The sequence below is a fragment of the Tinamus guttatus genome, unplaced genomic scaffold, assembly GCF_059628265.1.
Source record: "Tinamus guttatus ecotype Peru unplaced genomic scaffold, ASM5962826v1 Tinamus_guttatus_pri_ptg000942l, whole genome shotgun sequence".
NCBI lineage: Eukaryota > Metazoa > Chordata > Aves > Tinamiformes > Tinamidae > Tinamus > Tinamus guttatus.
Window position 1 is genome coordinate 1,812,922 of NW_028289476.1, and position 22,386 is coordinate 1,835,307.

General features: G+C 57.1%; 3 protein-coding genes across 3 annotated transcripts; all 3 read left to right on the top strand.

The window, feature by feature from the left end:
* The first annotated feature begins 3,775 nt into the window (after window positions 1-3,775).
* On the top strand, window positions 3,776-8,361 carry PRMT2IP (PRMT2 interacting protein). Its single transcript, XM_088538172.1, has 3 exons — window positions 3,776-6,776; window positions 7,911-7,948; window positions 8,296-8,361. The coding sequence occupies exons 1-2, from the start codon at window positions 3,791-3,793 to the stop codon at window positions 7,946-7,948; spliced, it is 3,024 nt and encodes a 1,007-aa protein (XP_088394298.1). The 5' UTR covers window positions 3,776-3,790; the 3' UTR covers window positions 8,296-8,361.
* Window positions 8,362-10,776: 2,415 nt separating this feature from the next.
* Window positions 10,777-18,247, top strand: LOC148591056 (uncharacterized). The gene is made up of 12 exons (XM_088538187.1): window positions 10,777-13,402; window positions 14,070-14,128; window positions 14,334-14,488; window positions 14,914-15,035; window positions 15,417-15,475; window positions 16,096-16,232; window positions 16,305-16,429; window positions 16,917-16,975; window positions 17,322-17,476; window positions 17,570-17,679; window positions 17,904-18,026; window positions 18,177-18,247. Exons 1-12 carry the CDS (start codon window positions 10,787-10,789, stop codon window positions 18,219-18,221), a joined length of 3,765 nt encoding a protein of 1,254 aa, XP_088394313.1. The 5' UTR covers window positions 10,777-10,786; the 3' UTR covers window positions 18,222-18,247.
* Window positions 18,248-19,201: 954 nt separating this feature from the next.
* On the top strand, window positions 19,202-21,803 carry COMMD4 (COMM domain containing 4). Its single transcript, XM_088538188.1, has 8 exons — window positions 19,202-19,274; window positions 19,340-19,411; window positions 19,774-19,839; window positions 20,473-20,512; window positions 20,893-21,012; window positions 21,212-21,292; window positions 21,427-21,602; window positions 21,774-21,803. The coding sequence occupies exons 1-8, from the start codon at window positions 19,272-19,274 to the stop codon at window positions 21,801-21,803; spliced, it is 588 nt and encodes a 195-aa protein (XP_088394314.1). The 5' UTR covers window positions 19,202-19,271.
* Window positions 21,804-22,386: the final 583 nt, after the last annotated feature.

A 22,386-nucleotide genomic window follows, 5' to 3' on the forward strand; every position in this document is an offset into this window, starting at 1 on the left:
AGCGGCGCGGAGGAGCGCGCCCGAGCTCGCCCGCAGCCTTGGCGCGCTCGCCTCGGCCTCCGTGCCCTCCCCAGGGCCACGCAGGCCCGCGCGGGGGCGGGTGCCCTCCAAACATCCCAAATGCCCCCGATAACGGTGGCTGCGGCCTGCAGGCGCTTATCGCCGCGATGGAGCCTGCGTTGCACGTGCTCCGCTGGTTTGTTTGGTTTTGCTCCTTTTACTCCCTTTTGCAGCTCTCGTCTCCCTTGCTTTCCGTTCCCTCCGCTCCCTCGGCAAACGTTTGCTTCTGGGAAAAACCCCGCAAAGGAAGTTAAAAAAAAAAAAAAAAGGGATAAATCAATTGTGTTGCATCCGCCCCCGGCTTTCCCTGGGACGGTATTTGCAGTAGGGTTTCAGTGTCAGAAAGCGCTGCAAACAGTGCACGTGTTCGCGTTTGCTCAGGCAATCGCGCAGCGCGCGCTTCCTGCGCGGGCCAACCAGCCGCTTGTGTTTCGGTGCTGTCCAAGCCTGGACCCCTGCCCGGGCACCTCACCCGCCCCGTCCCAGGGGCTTCAGGCAGCAAAGAGTCCCATTGGGAGAGCTCAAGGGCGAAAGCAAAAGCAGGGGCGTTTTCCTCGGGCTCAGATGGCAACAGGATTAGCTCCTTCCTTACCTGGGCACCCCAGTGGCTTTAATGCTGGCTGGGTGTCCCTTGCCACTGTCTGCCTGTGCATCCCCGCGGGCTGGCTCGAGATGTGCTGGGCAACCCCAGCGAGGTTTGTGAGAGAGGCGGTCTGCAAAGTGCCACTATATTTCACAGAAAGCGGCAGCTGGATGGGAGAGAGAGCGAGCCCATTAGTACCATCCCCGAGGGCGAGGTTAATTAGCTCAGTATCAGACATCAGAGAACCCACGTGCACGGGGTGGCGGGATGGAGCCTGGATCAGCTCCGAGCCGATGCTCCCGCTTTGCTCTGGGACTCCCGAAAAAGGCTGGGGGTTGGAGATGGGGATCCCCAAAGCAGATTGCAACGGCCTGAGGATGTTCCCACATGGAGAAGTTCATCCTTGTGCCCACGCTGGCCCCGTCCCTGGGCCCTCCAGGGGGAAAAAAGCCCCGTGCCTCCTAGACTGCAATGTCAGGGCTGTGGCTTTCAGGTCTGCTTATCCTGGAGCCTTTTACAATGGCAAGGTTAAAAACTGATAGTGCAGGGGCTGCTGGCAACTGCCAAATTTCCAGTGCTGACTGCAACAGTCTTTACGTTGCTGCACAATCAAGTGGAAAAGTTCTGATAAAGCGACTGAAAGCACGCTGAAAACCACACACATGAGGAGCCGGGGGACAGAGCTCCCCACTCACTCTGTAGCAGCACAAACGTGGGCACTTAGCACAGTGTGCACCATGCCAGGGTTGTTTTTTTTTTTTTTTTTTTGTGTGTGTGTGTGTCACATTGGATTTGTGCGCTGTGATTGTTTAAAGCCTCCAGAGGGGACTGCGATATTTTTTCCTTCCTTCCTTCCTTCCTTCCTTCCTTCCCTGCTAACGAGAAAGGGCACCCGTAAGGACACAGAGGGAGCTCCGCTCCCCCGGTGTCCCTCCCACTGGCAGGAAAATGTGGGAGCGGAGGAAAGGAGCTGTTCCCCAGCGGGCACTTGCAAGAGAGATGAGCGGCACAGGGGAACTTTGCTGTGCTGGGAATTCGTGGCGACACCGGGACCTGGTGATACGGATGCGGGGTGATTGCGTCCACGCTGCAGATGCGGACAGCGGCGCAGCTCAGTCCCCTTACGTGTCTTCGGTGATGCAACATCCCCGAAACTGCCAGTTTCAAGGAAAGGGGGGGGAAAAAAAAGAGCATGGAAAGCTGTGGAATTGCCAGCTCTCGGCTTTCCATGCTGCCTTTCAGCTTTTCCCTCCTAAGTCTCGTCACTGTGTGGGAAGGATCCCTGCTAGAGTGCCCTGCCTGTCCCCCGCCCCCTTCCATCGGGAGCCTGTGGGAGCCGGCGATACGGCCCAGATGGGGCCCAAGAGCGTCTCGCCTGTGCCTGGCCCGGGCCGAACAATCGCCCTATTCTTCTGGCGAGGAAGTGGGTGCTGTGTGCCGCTTCCTCGCGCGAGGAAGACGTGGTGAACGCCAGCCTCCCGCTGGGGCGGATCCTGTCCCACTCATTCCCAACCCAGGCTTCTCTTCCCACCCGCTTCCTGCCCTTATCTGCTGGCTTATCAGGAGCGTAGTGTCCTTTTCCAGGATGTGCCCATGGGCCAGGACGCACCACATGCCCTGGGAATGGATATGGTGGTGATAACTGCTAGGCTGCCAGGCGTAAAGCTCTGGCCAGAAGGAGACCCTCAGAGTGCATGGGGTTTCCCCAGGAGCTGGTGGAGCCCATTTCCTTGAGGAGCTTATTCCAAGGGGTATAAAAGGGGTAGCTGGTTTCCTTCTTGGCAGCAAGGAAGAAATGACCCAGGAGTTTTTCTTCCCACAGCCTTGGTCACACCAAAAAAAACTGAGAAAATAGATTCCTTAATTGTTGAAGTCAGGAAAAAAAAAAAAAAGGAAGAAAAAAGAAAGCTTTCCAAAGGGCCATCCGAGGTGTTTAACCTGCCTCAATCATGCTGGAACCACTATTCCCTACCAGTGCCCCCTGTCCATGCTCTCCCTTGGAGCTACGTGCTGCAGGGACTGATGTTCCCCTCTGCTAAATTCCCCCCTGGGCTGGGGCTGTTGCAAGGAAATCACCTTTCCTGTTGCCTGCAAGGGAAGCCTTCTCCAAGATCCCTCTTTTTCCAAGCTGGCTGGGCTGCGGTACAGTCTCCATCCCCGCTGCAGAGCTGCGTCCCCACGCTTGGCCCCTTTATCTGCCCCAGCAGGGCTGCCGAGATATCTGCTCTGCTTCCCCAGCTGCAGCCAGATGAGGCTTTTATCTCATCGCCAGGCTCTCTTGCTCCGTTTCCCTCTTCGGTTCTCCCCTAACTCTTGCAACAGAGTGGAGAAAAAAAGCAAGGGTGGACGGGATGGACACCAGATCGCACGGGATGGGAGATGCTGTGGCAACCCTCTCGGTGCACTAGGTGACACTCAAGAGATGCTTGGGCAGCGTTCAGCGGGGATGCGGGCAGGATGTGGGCGATGCCGGGGTGATGCCAGAGCGATGCCGGGGTGATGTGTCCCGCGCTGCTGTGGGCTGGCAGCTCCACCTGCCGGCAGGCAGCGTCCCCAAAGTAGAGGAGAGCCCATGGACACTGAGCTAAGGGCCACGGAGGAGCGAGGTGTGAGCGGTGGGCACCGCAAGACAGTTCCTGGTGAGAGATGATCCCTCTGTGCTGCTGCATGGTGGGGAAGATCGTCAAGTTACCTTGGAATGTTCAAGCGAGCTGGGGATTTTTTGGCACTACTGGGCCAGCTCAGGTGTTGGACTTTGCTGCGGGTGTCTTCTGCAGCCTGCCGTCTCCTCACCTCGGATGACCTGGCTTTGCTCCCTGGAACAGCCATGCTGGGGAGCCTTTGGGTTAGCCTGCCAGGAGCTTTCCAATGTGACCATGTTGCTGCTAGAGACATGTGGAGAGATGCAGAGCTGGCCAGCTAGGCCCTCTTGGGCACCAGGACCTGGAGAAATATTGCTTCTCTGTTGCTTTTTCTAAGGTGACCACATGTGATGGGGTCTGCGTGGGTGCTGGGGGAACAGGAGAGGGCTTGGGGATGCTCCCAGCAAGTAACCAGCATGCCTCTGCTTTCGTCTTCCCTCTCCAGGCCAGCCACATAACCTCTTCCATCGCCCAGGCAGGGGCGGACGCCAGCAGCGAGCTCTAGATGGCCGGGAAACGGCATCTGGAGTCGCTGGACCCTGTGCTTTTCACCAAGCTACCTCGCCTTGAGCCTGAGCCGGGGCTCTGCAAAGCGTCTCCCGTCCCCGACAGCCCTTGCAGCTACAAGGGCTCCTACTTCGCCTGCTCGCTGGCTGGCCACGATGTCCCCGAGCCGCTGGCGCGCTGGAGCCCGGTGACCACCTGCCTGCCCTGCGCTGCGGGGCAGCCACCGCGCTCCGACTGCCTGCGGTACCGGCGCGAGGCCGAGAGCCCCGGTGCCCGCCTGCGACCCGCCGCTGCCGACAAAGGCCAGGAGGGCCTGGTGCGGGAGCTGCTGCTGACGCGGGAGAAGTGGGGCAGCCTGCCGGCCGTGAGGAAGCCACTGGCCATGCACAAGGCTGGCGTGCCGGCACGCTGCAGCACCCTGGCTGTCCCCAAGCCCATCTACGGGGCGCCTGTGTGCTACATGGACCCGCGGCCGCCGCTGGCCCTGCGACTGTCTGACTGGGCTCTCCCCACTGCCCCCGTGGCGTCCCGCGGCCCCGAGCAGGGCCCAGCGGCTGAGCCTGGCCTCGTGCCGCTGCCTGCGGGCCTGACGCTGCCCACCAAGCTGGGCTCCCCCGCCGCCTTGGCGCCCACCTACTGCAGCGCTTTGGAGAAGTACCGCCCGCCGGGCAGCTCACCATTCCTCGAGGCTGCCCGCCACCCGCCTGCCAAGGGCCCCGAGGTGTCGGACGCCTGGGCCCAGCTCGGTGCACCCGCTGCCAGCCCACTGCCCCACCACAGCCCTGCATACCGGGACAGAGCACCGGGCTGCTACGCGCCCTACGTGCTGCCCCTGCACAAGCCAGGCCTGCTGTACCCACCAACGGCAGCGGCCCTGGAGCAGCGGGCGGGCGCCCTCCCCTCCATGCCCCGCGGCTACCGGGGCTTCGACTTCCCAACAAGTGACGAGCCACCTCTGCCCAGCGCCTACCTGCAGCCACAAGCGCCCAGGGGCTACTTGGCAGGCACCTCAGAGGGCTATGTGCCACGCGGTGCCGCTGAGGCCCGGCGGCAGCTGCCCGGCCCTGGCTTTGCCTTTGGGCCCCCCGACACGGTCACGCACGCGGAGCCACCCATCGAAGGGCGCAGGGCGCTGGACAAGGTGGCCAGCGCCTTCCAGCCCATCGGCGCCCTGGACAAGGTGCCCCGCGGCACTGAAAGACACCTGGAGACATTTGCCATGGCGGAGCCGGCCTATGGTTTGGACTTGTGGTCTGTGGCGCGGGAGCGGGACCTGCCGTGCCTGGAGAAGAGGAAGATGAGCCTGGCCCTCTGGGAGAGCACCCGGGGGGCTCCTGGCATCCCCCCGGCAGCTCCGATCCCCATAGCCAACAGTCCAGTCTGCCAGGCGGGCAAGGGAGAGGCCCCCAGAGTCAAGGAGGTAGCCAGGGAGCTGGGCGCCTCTCCTCAGCTCGCGTCTCCGGAGGGCAGGCGGAACGACCTGCAAGATGGCGGCGAGGCGGCCCCCTTGTCCCCACCCATGCCGGTTATCAACAACGTCTTCAGCTTGGCCCCTTATCGAGACTACCTGGAAGGACCTGCCGAGGTCCCCTTCACCAAGGACCATGCGAAGGCAGAGAGCTTGTGCCGAAACGCGGGGAGCAGCCCGGGAAGCAAGGACTCTTCCAGGGCTCTGCCAGAGCCGGGTGTCCCCGCGACATCCCATGTGCTGCCTGCTGGGAGCAGCGTGGGCCAGAGCTGCACATCCATGGATGGTGAAGGAGGACCTTGTTCCAGAAGAGCCCCTGAAAGCCACAACCCAAAGCTTCTGCCCCACGACTGCTTGGCGAAAAGCGGCCCCTCACCTCAGGATGGCAGTGCTGGGGAGTCAGCGCCCAACGAGGCTGTCCTGGACCTCAGCTTGAAAAAGAGACTAGCGAGAGCAGGGGAACCCCCGGGCCCTGCTGGCCATGTGATGGAGACGTCTAAAGGAGAGGATGCAGCAGGACACGAAAAGGAGCCACCCAGGAAGGCGGAGGTGGGCGAGGGCGCCAAGGCTCAGCCATTGCCACAGCTGGTAGAGGTTGGCTCTGGGGACAAGAGCAATTTCCAGAGCTCGGCCACCTTCATGTTCAAAAAATACAAGATCCTGAAGTCCCTCCCGCCTGGTGCTGTGCCCCCGCGCCCGGCAGCTGGAGCCCCGGTGGCAGCTCCATCAGGCAACGTCCCCGCGCCACCAAGTCCATGTGCATCCCCGCAGCCCCATGCCAAGCCCCGGCCCAGCAGCTCCGTCCTGCAGGTGACCTGCCTCAACCTGCAGCTCCCCGACATTTCAAAGCCGCTGCTGCCTGGCACGCCAGAAGCGCCACGCGCGCCCGGAGAGGACAACGTCTCGTTGCCCAGTCTCTGTGAACCCCTTGCCCAGCAGACCTCTGCCTGCCAGTATTTCACTGCCTTGCACGCGTCCCTCTGCAACGTTATCTCGTGTTCCGTGTCCGGGTCCTCCCCAGAGCTGCTCCAGGAGTGGCTGAGGAGGACAGAGCCCGAGGAGGAGCTCAGAGAGATGCCCAAATCTCCCCCCAAACCCAAGAACGGTTCCAGGCTTTCCGAGCCCCAGAAGCCCACCAAAGGCAAGGAGATTTGGCTGGCTTTCAAGGATGTGGCTGCTCTCCTCAGCAAGCTGCTGTCTCAGCTGGAGACCTTCATGTTCACTCGCAAGTGCCCCTTCCCCCACGTGGTTCGGGCAGGTGCCATCTTCATCCCCATCCACGTGGTGAAGGAGAAGCTCTTCCCCAAGCTCCCCGGGGCTTCTGTGGACCAAGTGTTGCAGGAGCACAAGGTGGAGTTGCGCCCGACCACCCTCTCGGAAGAGAAGCTTTTGAGGGACCTGGAGCTCAAGAGCTGCACTTCCCGCATGCTGAAGCTCCTGGCTCTCAAGCAGCTCCCTGACATCTACCCAGACCTGCTGAACCTCCACTGGCATGACTCTGTCAAGCAGCAGCTTGGTAGGTAGCTCAGCTTCTCAAGTCCTTCCCCAACCTTGAGATCTTGCTGTCCATGGGGATGCTACTGCTCCTTGGGAGGCAGCTACCCACTGCCAAAAACCAGCATTCCCCATGTGGAGCTAATGACCAGAGATGCCCAAAATAACACCAGTATTCCAGGCAAGGGATTAGTAATGAAATAAATCCGGTGCTTTGTTCTTCCCTTCCCCTCTGCTTCTTGGTAGCTGACTGAGGTGAACCAGTTGGGGATGTGTTTCCTTCCCGAGAGGTCCCACTGCCACAGTCCCCCTCTGACTCACTCAGTGTCACAACCAGGTCTTTGTAACCCCCTTCTGCATTTCCATGGAAAAGATTCGAACCGGCAGTTCCTGAGTTGTGAAATTTCCTTCATGTGTTGGGCAGCCACTGCCGCTGGCCCTGGCTGGACTCTGCTGCCCCTCACATACTGCAGCTCTGGCCGTGATGGGAGGCAAAGGAGAATAATTTATCACAGAAGAAAGGGGCTTTTTAAAAAATGTTTCTGTTCCTTTTCTTGCCAAAGTTGTCTTCCATGTGGCAGGGACACTGCAAAAAAACACCCCCCAGGCTTTAGGTGATCTCCCAGGTGCTTTCATGTGGCTACCAGATAGCCTACCAGACCTACCAGAAAGGAAAGGGCACTGAGCCCCGGCCAGGTGTCCTGGACAGGCGCTCCGACACCGTGAGACCTGCCAAGTCTCTGGTTGCTTTTGGAAAAGCCACTGCCTCAGGCAGGAGCGGATCCAGACCGGCAGCGTGGCAGCGGCTCCCAGGCATGCTCGCCGATGCCTTGCTGCACCTATTCCGGGAAAAGCTCCGGCTGCATCTGCCTCCCAGATGCCGGCAGGCGAGTGTGTAACTTCTTGGCACAGGAGCTTTTGCGGTCTCGCACGTTGGCAGGGGGAAAGCCCATACCGGGAATCCAGAGCACGGCCAGGAAACGCCTGCAGGAGTGAAGGGGCCCCGGCTGCCACGGGACCATCCTGCGCAGTGCAGCCGTTGGGGAGCGTGGGGCTGTGGAGCTGCTGCTGTCGGAAGCAGAAGTCCTAGAGCAGGCGGAACTTGGGGAACACGCTGGGGGCTCAGGACAGCCACCAGTAACTTCATTTCTTGCAGGTTCAGGCTCGCAGGCTGACCAGCACGCCTCCAAGTAGGTAACTGTTCTTCATGTTTGCAAAAAGATATTTATATATGTCTCTATACGTGGCGGGAGGGAGCATGAGCCGCAGTGAGCTTGTGGTGCTTCAGTAGGACCTGTCCGGCTCTGCACACCGGGAGCTGGGGCTGTCCCTCTCTTCCTGCCAGCCATAGGGGTCTCCAAGGGAGTTTGGGGACCTATGTCCTGCCATCCCAGCCCCAGTTACGGACCACGGCATCACTGTGGAGCAGCAGCGTCCTCCCACTTGGCCCCCATAGTGGGGTGTGTGCAGCTGGAACAGGGGGACACGTGGCAGCACAGAACTGATGTCCCTAACCTCATGCTCTCTCCTCCCTTAGATAGGGCTGACACGGAGACGCCAGGAGCCCATGGCAAAGCAGCAGCTGCGGGTGGCACCAGGGAAAAGGAGGTGCTGGGGACCATGCCGTGTGCCTGCTGATGTCCTCAGGCACAGGAAGAAGAAGCTGTCCGTTGCCTCCGGTGTGGGGTCTCATGGCAGGTCCCAAGACCATTTGCAGGGAGCCCTCAGGAACGGCTTTGGCGAGTGCCCAGGGACAGCACAGAAAGGGGCAGCACGTCCTGTCCACTCGGCTCCGAACACGCCAGCCCCGTAAACCTCCCGCTCCCCAAGCTGGCGAGCGCTGCAGACACCCGGCACCACGCTGAAGGGCAGGGGGATGGCCACTTCCAGTTACAGGGCTGATGTTTGTTGTTGTTTTAAATGAAGACATTTTAAAAATGTTATGGATTTGCCTTTATAAGGAGCTGCTGCCTTCAGGTTGTCTTTTTGTTTTTTTGTTTTAATAGTAATTTATACTTGTCTTTTGTTTATTTAAATTTATGGCTTCACCTTTTTGCTGTGCTGCACCAAGGTGGAGCGAGAGATGCTCATTCAGCTCAAGAGGTTCAGTCCTGCATCCCACCCGAGAGAGGCTTTTGTTTTTAAAATTCAGCGAGAGGCAAATGTTTTCAAAAGACTTACCACGCTAACAACCCCCACCCCCAGCTCTCCAAAATGTTACAGCGCAGAGTCTGGATGTTCTAAAAGAAACCTTGAGAGATGCCTGTTTGGTGGTGATCCTTTATACTTGACGAAGAAGCAGCAACCCGCGAGCGACCGGCCGTGCAGCAGCGAGGGGACCTGTCCCATCCCGCTGCATTCCGGCCAGCCAGGAGCGGATGCACTTGCACTTGCACAGTCGGCCAAGCGCAGTCGGCTTCTGCCCACTGCAGCTCTACGGACCCGAGCAGATGCCTTACAAACTCAGCACTCAGGTGTTTCCAGCTGTTGCAGGGAGTGGAGGAACAAGTTTTTTTTTTTTTTTTTTTTTTTTTTTTTTTTTTTTTCCCACTACAGGAAGTATTTATTTTAAGCTAAGAAAATGAAAAACAAACAAGCCCCCCAAACCATACCATAGACTCGTCTTAGCCAACTTTTGTATTTTCCAACCCAGGGAGGCTGCTGCATTATTTAGCACAGGGGCCTTTTTGCTTCCCAGTGGGATGTGCTGAACACACAGGTGCCTGGGAAGCCAGGATGCTCCGCTCTTCCTGCGCTCTCTTGCCCTGCAGAGCCTGCAGGTAGCATTGTACAGTGATTCGGAAAGCCGTGTTTGTTAATAATTATGATTTTTAACTCCCCCAGAAGAAAGTTCCTTCACTTTATTTAAATATTTTGTAAGAATATGAGTTTTGAGAGGTGCCTCACCTAATTAAAGTGTTTTTTGGCTCCTTTTGGAACACCTTGCTCCAGGCTCTGCTTGCCAGTGTGATGGGGGGAAGGACTGGGATGAGGCCGGGCACTTTCCAGCACCCCAACCAAGTGGCACCAGCGCTGGGAACAGTCAGTGCCCACCAGGGTCTGCATCAACCCCCACAAACTGCTGAGGGCAAAAGCAGGGGTGAGAAAACCCCGCGCTCAGGATGATCCCCCTCCTCCAGGTCTGCATCCCAAGTGATGGGTAACATTTCCCTTCCTTCCCGTCACAACAAGGTCTTACGGGGACAAATACCGTGTTTTGAAGCACAGCCATGGTGCCTGGGGATATGGTGGTTTGCCAAGGCTTAATGAGGAGCTGAGGGAAGTGGGGGTCCCCAGGCAGCTGTGATGGGAATGGCATCACCTGGAGAGGTGGGAATGGGTGGGGGAGCTAACGGGGCTCAGCTGGGACCCTGCCTGCCTGGCCAGGTTGGGAAACGAGATAAAAGCACAGGGCTGGAGTTAGGGCTTGTGCTTTCTCCTCTGGTGCTACGAGGTAGGAACAGGCTGGTGGGCTGGGAGGGTGCAGTGTGTTTTGTGCTGCTTGTATTACTGGGGTGCAGGAGGGGCTGTGGGGAAGCTGCCTTCGTGCTGGGGCAGAGGCTGAAAGGAGGAGGAAGAGCGACCTGGTGGTGGTGGCATCTCTTGCTTTTGCCTGGGAGGCTCTTTGAGCAAAGGTGAGTGCCCCAGGTCGGGGATGAGGTAGTGTCCAAGTGCAGGACTCATTTTGGGCCATTGAAACAGGAGCTTCCCTGAATCTTGGGAGATGCTGAGACTTAGCCCAAATGTTCCTGAGACTGGAAACTGTTACTTGGTGCAGCAGGAGCCCAGAGGCACCCTGACATGGGTACATCTCTCTGGCTCTCCCTGCTCCAGCAGTCACCCTCAGTAGGGTGTTCTGGGCTGTCAGTGCCCCAGCTCAGTGTGGGCCCAGTTTGAGGGTGCCCTGGGGACAGCAGGGGTGGCCAGACTAGCAGGCATCTCCTGGGGGACATCACCACATCCCAATATGGGACTCTTGATGGACCTCAACCTGAGGCTTCTCCTGCAATTCTTCACAGCTGAGCCCTTGCCATGGGATCCCCTAAGCAGAGCCAGGGTGCAGGGCCACCAAACCCTGCAGATGCCACTGCCCTAGGGACCAAGATGCCACCCTGCAGCAAGAGGGAGGAGGATGTGCCTCGAGCTCTGTGTCCTGCCGCTCATGTGGCTGCTGCTGCTGGTGGGCTGAGATGCAAAGCTCTCCTGGTGCTTGCTGTCTGCCTGTCTGTTACTGTGCTCCCATATGGCATGGGCTTGCTGGCTGCCCTGTCCCAGGCTCTTCCTGCCTCCCCGCATCTTCCTTCTGCTCAGCCAGGCTCCAAGTTCTACCAGAGCGAGGTGAGTGACAACTCGGCAATAGCGTCTCAGGACCCACGCAGCTCTCCAGTGATGCAGCAACCTGAGACAGGCCTGGTGGGCTCTGCAGGCACCTTCCCAGGAGTCAAAGGAGACATGGGGACACTGACAGGTGACACTGCTGTTTCTGTAACACCTCAGACTCTCCTGGCACTGCAGCACCGGGCCCTGACAGGGGAAGCACAGGGGTCTAGTGATGCAACCATTGCAGCGATGCTCTCCAAAGCCCTGGAATACGGTATAGAAATGCCTGTTAAGTTGTCTCCAGAGCTCCTCACCAGTCCAGGGGCTGCCTCGACCATGGGTTGGTCGCATCCTGGCTCTCACTCGAGGCATGGTGCTGCTTTGGGAAGCTTACTTGGCAAGGGAGCAGGCTTGCACAGAGCCACACACCTGCCTGTGGTGGCTGTGGCTTCTGCCCGCAGACACGAGCTCAGTTCACCTGTGGAGCCCATGAGAACAAGGCCAAGATCTTCCCTTCTCTTAAGCAGCAAGGTTGTCCCCAGCATCTCTCCAGAGCACATGTCACAGCTCCCATCCCGGATGCAGAGCCAAGGGAGGAGGTCCTGGGGCACTCTCCGGACTCTGAGGACACCTCACCAGCAACATGCTATGGTGGAGAGCTCCACAGCTGCCCCGAGCAGGCAGCCCTGGGCCCTCACTCCCTCCATGACCTCTTCAGGGACTGAGGAGCAGCCTGCTGTGGATGCAGGGGCTGAGCTACCAGGAACAGTGTCAGCACAAGCGCCTGCACATGAAGTTGCTGGGAAGGCCTGTGTTCTGTCCAGTGTCCCACCAGGCACAGATTCAGCAGAGATACCAGCAGGTACTCCCACCTTAAGCCAGGCCACAAAGTACTGGAGTCCTAAAGGGCAGAGGCAAGCACTGACAGCAAGCGGCGGACAGCACTCCAGCCATCCAACCAGCCTCCCTGACCTTGCTATGGGTGAAGACCACACTGCTGCTTCTGGGCTTGCACCATTTCCAGGAGACTCTCCACCTCTGCCATCAGCAAGAACAACCAGTGTGGCTGAAGGGCATCCTGGTACCTTGTGGACACCCTCATCTGTGAAACCTAAGAGGGCCTGGCACACACACCCTGCTGATGGCTTTGTGCATGGAGAAGATGCTCTGCTGGTGAACAAGGCACTGAGAAACGGGTCTAGCCTTCTGGCTGCTGCCTCTGCATCGCCTCCCAGGGACACATCAGCAACTCATGGTGTCAAACACCAGCAGATGCTGACTCCCTTGCATGCTACAGAAGAGTCCAGGGGACCTGCTGTCACTTCAGAGAAACAAGGCAATCTGTCTTCCCCCTCTACAAAGCTGACTATGTCTACATCTACTGATGGTCTTCCTTCCTCTACTCTGACAAGGGGCACTAGAGCTACAAGTGATCTCATGGCTGCAGTGAGCTTGGCAGCCCTTGATACTGTCTCAGAGCCCAGAGTGCTCAAAACCTCCTGTGAGGATGGAGCAGCTGCAGTGACTCCCACCTCTCCAAAAACTGTAGATGTGACAGATACCTTCTCCTTGCATCCACCTACTGAGATACCTTCTCTGCACCCTAAGCTTTTCCCCACAGTCTCCCTTGCAACTGCTGGGACTGCAGAACAAGGCCAAGTTACACATGTGGCCACAGAGGCAGCAGGGAGAAGTGCGTTGCCTGGAGAGGCAGCCAAGGCAGAAGGTGCCACAAGTGGGAAGCCTGGAATGACTTCAGTAGATGCAGCTGTTCCTCCATCAGGACCTCCAGAGGCCACCCATGCTCTTTGGAGCTCTGCACCTCCTCCCAGCTCAAAACACCCCACTTCAGCATATCAGCTTGAGCCTGCAGTCCAGATCAGCACCACTGGTTTCTCACCTCTGTCCTATGAATCATCTTCTACCAGAGCTATGCACAGCCCCAAGTCCCTGCTAACCTCTTGGACCATGACTGCACCAACAGGATTCATGCCTGACACTCAGTCTATACCCACTCTCCTGGTTGCTGCCTCAGAGAACCCCTTCACAGCTGGAAATGACCTCTTTGTGACTGCCCAACCATCACCTGGAGGAGAAGGCTTTGTTACAACTGCATCCCCAGCTGTGCCCATGACTACCAGCAAGCTGACCTCCCCTGAGGTGAAGCCCACTGTGCTCCAGGCCCCTGGAATGCCCTTTCCTGCACAGCCTCTCCCTGTGCATGTGCTGCCCTTGCAGTTCAGACTCACAGGCATTGCTTACACTGAGGCTCTGAGCAGCAAGTCTTCAGAGAGCTACAAGAAGCTGGAGAAGGAAGTGATGCTCATGGTAAGTGTGGGCTGACTCCTCCAGAGCTTGCTAGTGGCCCTTGCCCTGTCTGTGGAGGTGTCCCCTTCTGGATGAAGGGAGCGGTGAAAAGAGCTGAAAGCTACCCAGCAATTCCCTATCTACTGCAAGATAGGTTGTGGAGTCTCCTTCTCTGGAGATCTTCAAAACCTGCTTGCATGCAGTCCTGTGCCACATGTTCTAGGTGACCCTGCAGGCACAGGGGGGTTCGACTAGATGACCTCTAGAGGTCCCTTCCAATCCTAAGCATGCTATGATTCTACCATGTGTGGTGGAGGCTTCAGCTCAGCAAATCCTGGCCCTACTGCTCTGCAGCTGAACCTGGATGCTTGGTCTGCAGTGGGACTGGCTTCCCATAACCTTGGGCAGACAGTGGGCCCCTGGGGCCATCATGTGCTGTGTTGCAGTGGAGATGTTTCCTCTTGATTGCCTTCCTAGGCAGTCTTGGGCTGCCTGGGGCCCTGGAGAGACTAGTTCAGTCATCTTAATCTCAGGTCTTGCCTCTCCTGGGGTAGCCAGCCTGTCCTACCCAGGTCAAGCAAAGCTGACTTCCCTTCCCAGCTCCATCTTTATTGTGCACTTCTGACACATCCCTCATTTTTGCCTGCAAGTTCCCTGGCATTTCTCAACTAATGGTTATTTCTTCTAGCTAAACAAAATGCTGTCCACCTATGAAAACTTCCTCCAAGCAAATATCCTTGAGTTTATGTGAGTACACAGCTCTGCTCTGGGGCAACAGATGGAGATGGGTGGGTTTGAGCTGGAGAAAGGGCTTTCTCCAGCAAAATACTTCAGGGAGGGCAAATGGCTCTTGAGGGGACTATGCTTCCTCTCCAGGGGATCCCTGGTCAAAAGCCTCCTTAGCAGAGGACACGTGTTTGCACTAGAGTTTGTCAGCTCATGTTCTCCTTAGGAATGGTTCCGTCATTGTGCGAGGGGAGGCTCTATTCCGGGGAGATGGTCCTGCTCCCACAAACTCTCACCTCATCCGTACAATCCTCACGGAAGTGAGCAGGGAAAGGGGCACCTTCAGCTGGCAATTGGAGCCCCAGTCCATCCAGTCAAGTGGTAAGTCATGGAGCTCCTACTGCAGCAGGACACCTGCCATCAAGTCTGTTCCCTGCAGGTCCCTCAAAGCTGAAGTCTGATCAACTTGGGTCTCAGTCTTCACTTTCACTTAATCTTTTCTCTTCTGACACATGCAAAACTACTTAATACAAAGGATGCTGGACACTACTTCAACAGCAGTTATATCTGTATGGTCCACATTCTGCTAAACCCTTTGACTTCCCCTCCTTGATGTACTTGTGCTCAGGGAGGCAGTTGCACTTTCAAAACCCTTATCACAAAAGGGTTAAGGGTTGATCTGGGCTTGGCTGACCACTGCTTTTAGCTTTTGGTGTGAGCTAGAGAAGACTACCTCAATGCTGGCTGGTATCTCCCAGGCAAGGGAGAGGAACAGTTAATGACATGAGTCTCCTAAAACCTTCTAGGCTTCAGTCTAGAGAATTTGGACCCAGAGAAGTTGTCCATCTCTCTCACTGCTCTCCGACTTGGCTCTGTTGCCTCTGGTGGAACGAGCAGGACAGACCCTCTGGACAGGCTCATCAGTGAGGTATGGCAGGTCTTGCTCTGCATGCTGAGATTGTGTGTCCCTACCCCTTGGAGTTTCATGCTGAACTGATCTGAGATGGTGAGGAGGGTGGCTGGCCCTGAAGAGGGGCAACATCTGCCTGTCTCACTTGTGTTATCTGCCTCTGGGCAAAGGGATGCTTTGTGCTTTGAGGTCTCCTGAAGGAAAGCATCCATTACTGGAGAGCAAGCAGTTGGTTGTGGAGACTACTGGGGGGAAGTTCTGGTGGGTCTTCCAAAAGACACTGGTGAGCTTCACCAGCTGGCCAAAGAAAACAGGCTGATTACTCCTCAGAAAGCTGAGTAATGTAATGCCCACTGAAAGCAGAGACAAGGTATGAGCTGTTGTCTCATCTTCCTGCAGGTGATTGAGTCACTCAGTGTTCTATATGATGTGAAGAACTTCACTATTGCCCAGCTCAGGTATGGGAGATGACTACCCCTCAGACTCTTTGTTAAAGTCTCACTTGTTTAAACCCTGTGCTGTGTAAGGCACTCAGCAGGCAATTAGTAATGTGGGTGGAGGTGGGGAGGGTGAGGTTTTCCTGTCCTGGGAAGCCTGGGATGGCTGTTCACAGCTGCCCTTGCTGTGCTGCTGGAAATGTAGAGGCACGGAGGTTAACATCACAGAGGATCTCAAGGTAGCCCTCCCTGTAAAGATGGGGACTGAGGTGACATGCAGCTGGCACCAAATCACTTGTAACTGGAGCCTCCCTTTCTGATCAGCTGGAGTGTTGATTCCAGTATGGTGACTTCACTTGGTTATGAGCCTGAGTGAAGCAGGATACAGACCTGAAATAGCTTCATATCATAGTTGTGGGCTTGAAATGTGTGTTTGGGGGTATCCTCTCATGGACCCTCCAGCATGGATGGAAGGGACAGAATGACCACTAGATCTCACTGCAGAAGATGTCCAAGTCTAACTGAGCATCTTTCCTGGGCTACATGTGAGCTGCTGCATTGAACAGGATGGAGAGGCTTGGTGAGCCTCTATGCCTGTTCCTAGCCTTCCTGCTTTGCTTAGAGCTCCTCTCTCCTCTTAGAAACCTCAGAGGGGACCTGGAGATCAGCGGAGAGCTCTATCTTGACACAGATGTCCATGCTGATATTGAAGAGGTTCTGCAAGCCCTGAAGGCTCTTGCAACCCTCTCTGTGGATATGGCCTCTCTCTCAGTGGAAGGTAAGGACAGTCCCTCTGTGGCAGGGCTTGCTGGCAGGACAGTCACCTAGCAGTGGTATCTTTCCTCCTCAGGAACCAAGCTTAATCTGCAGACTTACCCCATCTCCTTCCTCATTATCAACAAGCACTTTAGTGAGGACCTTCTGGATCCATTTTCTGTAGAGTACCAGGAACTCACAAGAGACCTTGGAGATGTGGTAGGCACAGCTGGTGTGTGTGGTGGTGGTGGGGCAGCGGTCCTCTAAGAAAAGGAGGCTACTAGAGCTGCGGGAAAGGGACTGCTTCAAGGTTATCAAAACCAGGCCCTTACAGCTCTAGTGCCATGGCTGAAATGTGCTCAAAAAGCCAGATCCTGAGGTCTTTGAAGCCTTTTCTCAAAAAGATTAAGGACAAATTTGTTCTAATGGCAGCTAAGAATACTCGAATCCCTTCTGTGGGAAGAAAGAGTTCTGCTGTGACCTGTCTATGGGAAGACACTATCCCCAGGGACTCCAGGGCTAGGATTCTCTTGTTGCTGACTGTTTCAGTCCAGACCACACAATGCAACCAGGGACATGGAAGTGCTCAGGACCACAGATGGTCTCATTTGTACCCCTCCTGCCTGGTAGCTATGGGAGTGGTGGTCTGGTGGGGCAGAAAGCTCAAAGGTTGGTGGAGAGCTGAGCAAAAAAAACTCTTTTCCAGGTGGGAAGAGCCCTGAAAGACTACAGGACCTTCCTACAAGCAGTCATAAAAGGATTCCTGTGAGTAGGAGGGTCAGAAGGACTTATGGAGTGGAGATAGAGGGAGGGGAGAGAGGATGTAGATTCAGGGATGTCTCACTAAATATGCATTATTCAACAAATCCCAGTTTCAAGCCTACTGCCTCCACCCTTGGTTGGTTTGCAGCAGGCAGCCGAGCCCAACCTCAGGCTTTTGAGCTCCCCAGTGCATGAGGAATACCAACTTTAAACTCCCAGGAATGCCCTTAACATCCCCAAAAGCACATGCTAATTTAATGGCTCATAGCTGAGGGAAGGGACAATGTTTTGGGTGGGAAGTATGGACTATTGCCAAGTCACAGGGAGGCTCTTCCACTCTTCTCCACAGGCCTGGATCCGTGATCTGTCATGGTGATGTGATCTTCCAGCACCCTGCTCCATCTAGTCAGGAGGTTTTGGAGGCACTTGCTGTCTCAGTTGGGCCAGACAAGGCTCTGGCAGGTTCAGGCTTCCAGGTGGACCCATATTCCCTTGCTGTGGGAGGTAAGGGGCTGGGGTTGGGGGGAGGTCATGCAGTAACATGGTAGAGCTCCAGTCCTGTGCAGGAAGGGTGTTGACTGCTGTGCCCTGCTCTAGAGAACACGTTGGAGCCTCCCCCATCTGACCTGGGCTTTCCTGAGTATGGAGTGGTGATCATTGTCATGTGTGGCCTTGGCATCATTACTATCCCCATCGTCCTGCTGGTGGTAAGGGTTATATCGGTCCATCTTGTCTGTGTGATGATGCAGCTGCTGGTCTATAGGTATGTGGGCTCAAACAATGACCATCGAGGGTGGCAGGAGGGCTGTCCTGCAGAGGCAAATAGAGCAGCTTGTGCAAAAGCTGTTTGTGTCACTGTTTGGGACAGCTGGGGTGAGGGACCAGCAAAGCAGCCCTGGTCTTGACAGCTGTGGTGCTTTCCTCTCTGCAGTGCCTGAGGAACCAGCGGTTTGGCTGGCAGGACATGGCAACCCTCTGGGACAGGAGGGACCCTGAAGCTGGGACCCAAACCATGGAAATGGAAAACCAAGGCTTCTGGGCAGCTTCTGAAGAGGCAAGTGGCCTTCAGAAGGGTGCAAGCATTGCCTTGGGTGCAGCATTGGCCATTGCTAGCAGCAGCAGTGGGTGCTGGATCTTCTGGGGACTGCAGCACTGTGGCCAGCTGTGACTTTGGGGCACTGACTCCTTCCTCTCCATCTTGCAGGGGCCTGAGGATGTTCATGAGCAGTGGCAGAAGAGCTCTGCCTGAGTGAAGCTGCCCCAGGTGGAGTCTGAAGAGGGGGTTGTATAGAGAGAGATGCTGCAAGGTCACTCCTTACCTGAGTCTGAACTGTAGCCCTGCCCCTTGAAGGCTGCAGGTTCTCTATGGGGTTGTCTAAGTCTGTAAATAAAGTTTGTATATTTAACTTTAATAAACTTTGTAAAAACAGAAGTTTCGGCTGCAGTTCTCCTTTGTCCCTCTTCCATGGTGGTGCATGGTCTCCTCTTCTGGGCAGCAGCAGGCCTTGCCAAGATAGTCCTAAATGGGGTTCTGTGAGGATAAGAGCCCTCACCCAGAGCATGGGGTGATAGGGGTTGGGATATAGAGTGATAATCTGCTATTTCATGGCCGGCTGAAGCCTAGGAGCAGAGCTACCCTTGCATCCTCTCCCTGCCTGTTGCTGTGTCAGGTGGTGCCTCATGGTGTGGTCTTGGGGGTGATGGGGAGAGATGGGAGGTCTCTGCTTGCTGCCCACAGCCTCCTTTCCCTGGAAGCTTCCTTGGAAGGGAGTCTTCTCCTGCTTGCATGGCCCTTCCCTGGAGTGCAGGGATGAGAGGTAACAAAGCAGGGGACTAGATGTGCCAGTCCTGGGCTGAATTCTCCTCAAAGGCTCAGTTGCTGGAAATGATACTTGTGCTGTTGCACTGCAGTAAGCTAAGGATTTTAGCTTTTTCTCTTATGCTTTTTTTTTCAGCTCACTTCCATCACTACTACTCAACTGGCTGCTGGGATGAAGGGGACCCCCTGCCCTTAGTGAGGCTCAGTATCTTGGAGGCTCAAGGGGCTTCATGTTGGGGCACAAAGGCACATAACTTTTTTTTTTTTTTTAAATCTTTCCGGACACGTGTCCAGGCCCTCAGGGCTGGAGCAGAGGCCGGACCCGGGCTGTCCTCCAGGGCGCACAGCCCCAGCGCTTCCAGCGGCGCCCGCGCACAGTCGCGCGACACCCCAGCGCGCGCGTGCGCACAGCCGCTCGTCCGCGCGCATGCGCACCTGCCCTCTCGCAGCCCGGCGGCCGTTCCGGGTGTCGGCGGCACCATGGTGGGTGTAGGGGCGGGAGCGGGAGCGGGGACCCGGCCGGCTCTGACGGCGCCTTCTCTCCGCAGCGCTTCCGCTTCTGCGGGGACCTCGACTGCCCCGACTGGGTCCTGGCCGAGATCAGCACCCTGGCCAAGATCGTTAGTGCCGCCCGCCGGGACCTCAACACCCCCCCCCGCTCCCCCCGAGCCCTTAGCTCCCCACCGGGACCCCAACACCCCCCGAGCCCTTAGCTCTCCTCCTGAGACCCCAACTCCCCCCCGAGCCCTTAGCTCCCCGCCGGGACCCCAGCACCCCCCCGAGCCCTCAACACAGCCCCCCAAACCTTCAGCCTCCCTCCCCCGAGCCCTCAGCCCTCCCTCCCCCCCCTCGCAAGCCCTCAGTCCTCTCCCCAAATTCCCCTCAACCTTCCCAAATCCCACACGACCCCGCGGATGAGATGGGGGGAGGGAGAACCTGGGGGCTGCGGGTGACCACTGCCCTTCTTCCCCGCCTCGCACAGTCCTCAGTGAAGCTGAAGCTCATCTGTGCCCAGGTGCTCAAGGACCTGCTGGGGGAGGCCATCGATGTAAGTCACCTGAAGCTTCATGGCAATGCTGTTGTCACACTGGCACTGGTAAAGTTGTTGGCGTTAGCACTGGCGCTGGTGTTCGAGTGACAAATGCTCTACTAGCACTAACAGCGCTGGTACCAGTGTTATTGTTACTTATCAGTCATGATATTTGTTAGTAAATGATATGGCAGTAACGCGGTCTTGGTGGGGAGGGCTCTGGGCCACCTAGGCTGCATCCAGCAGCTTTGGGTGCCGCCAGAGAGGCTGCAGCCATGGGCTGTAGAGGAGGCCAACTTCAGTGGTGGCCACCGACAGAACTAGAGGAAACGGACAGAAATTAAAGCATCAAAAGTTCCACAGGAACTTAAGGAACAATTTCTTGACAGAGCACTGGAACAGGCTGCCAAGAGAGGTTGTGGATTCTCCTTCTCTGGAGATCTTCCAAACCCGCTTGGACGCAGCCCTGTGCCACGTGCTCTAGGTGACCCTGCGTGTGCAGGGGGTTGCACTAGAGAACGTCTAGAGGTCCCTTCCAACCTTAAACATTCTGTGATTCTATGAGGCCCCCAGCGTGGCTGTGACGGGGTGTAGGTCAGGACAGGGCTCCCTATAACCACCCCATCGGGGATCTGCTCTTCCCTCCTGCAGTATGAGAAGATCCTGAAGCTGACGTCCGACGCCAAGTTGGGTGAGTGCCGCTCCTCGCGGGTGCTGCTGAGTTCGTTGTGGTTCCGGAGGAGCTGGGGTCTCAGGATGGGGACAGAGCTGTCACCAAGGAGCCAGGTGGTGCCATGAAGTGGTGGCAGATCTGGCAAACGAGACCACTCTGAAGTCACGGGGCAGTAGCCCCGAGACCTTGCTGCCCTGCTTATAAGCCATGCTGTGTAATCCCTTCTCTCCCCAAACACATCACCCATCCCAAAGCATTTCCGAGAAGGGAATTTTGCTCATCGTCAGTTTATTCCCATACTCTCCCCACTTCCCAGCTCTGCAAGAGGTGCTGTCTCCTGAAGGGAGGAGCGGGGAGGGCTCTTTTTTGCCTTGAGCTGAATCCCCTGCTCCCTGCAGAGTCCGGGGACGTGAAAGCCACCATTGCCGTCCTCAGCTTCATCCTGTCCAGCGCAGCCAAGCACAACGTGGACAGCGAGTCCCTGTCCAGTGAGCTGCAGCAGCTGGGGCTGCCCAAAGGTAGGACGAGGGTCGGGGCTGGGCCATCAGCCACGGGTGACGACTGTGCTCCCCCGTTACCTCCCATTCCAGCCACCTGTCCCAGTGTGTCCTGCAGGTGCTGGGAACTGCCTCATGTTTCCTCAGGGATGGGTCTTTGCTCTCCCAGGACTGGAAGCGGCGGTAACGGGTGTTTCTGTTGTCTTGTCTTCTCGGGTAGAACACGCCACGGGGCTGTGCCGATCCTACGAGGAGAAGCAGAGCCCCCTCCAAGACAACCTCAGGGCCTGCAGCCTGAGACGTGAGTGTGGTTTCAGCCTTGCCATTGCGTTTCCAGCAGCAGGGGAGCTGTGGCTCAGAACCTGTTTGCCAGGAGGAGGTATTTGAGAGCCACTGCCAAAATCAGGGTGCTCACTCGCTGTCTGCCTGTCCTAGTGAGCCAGCTGGACTCGGTGTCCTGGAGGGTGGACTACACACTGAGCTCCAGCGAGCTGCAGGAGGTCAACGAACCCCTCGTGCACCTGATGTTCGCTGTGCGGGACAGGGACAGTGGGGTGACGGAGACCGTCCCCATGGCTGTGTCGGCTGACAAGTTCCGAGTCCTGCTGCAGGTGAGGACAAGGGAGGGCCCCTGGGCAGAGGGACTGCTTGATCCCCTGGGGACCAAGACAAGACCAAGGACAGTGCCACATGGGTTATGTCCTCCCCTCAGCATGGGTAGCAGCTGCTGCTTTTCGTTTATAGTGCTGATTGCTGCCCAAACACCTCCCCTGTCCCTGCAGAGGATGAGTGTGCAGGAAGGCCTCCCCTGAGAGAGATCGCTGCCACCCTCGAGATCTCTAGTGCTGTGACCCCCCTCCCATCCTCTTCCTCTCTCCACCTCTTTTCCCAGAGCTGAAGCAGGCCCAGGCTCTGATGAAAACACTCCTCTGAGCAGCGGAAGAAGGAGCGATTGCAGGAGCTACCCGCCAGTGAATCTCATGAAAGGACTCGTGCACCATCCTGGGCGCTGCCCGAGGGGAGACGGGCAAGATGAGCCCGGCTCCCTCCTGCCCACAAGCAGGTGCTGGAGGCGGCGTTCCCTGCTGCTGCTTCCCGCCCTCCTTCCTCAAAGCCGCCCTCCAACCAGCCCCGTGCCCAGGCTCGAGGCAGAGCCGCTTTCCCCCACGCAGGAACACACGGCATTAGCCGGGCACAACACCCCATCTCAGGCTATGCCCTGCGGATTCCAGACGCTCTGCTGCATGCACCTCTGTCCCCGGCAAGCCTGCAGCTGCCAACGTGCCCCTGCACTCTTGGTGGGACCAGGGACCCCCTATCCATGTGTCTCCTGGGCTCCAGCAGCCTCCCCGCCTTTTGGCTGCAGCCCGACAGCTCCGAGTCGCTCCCTGTCTT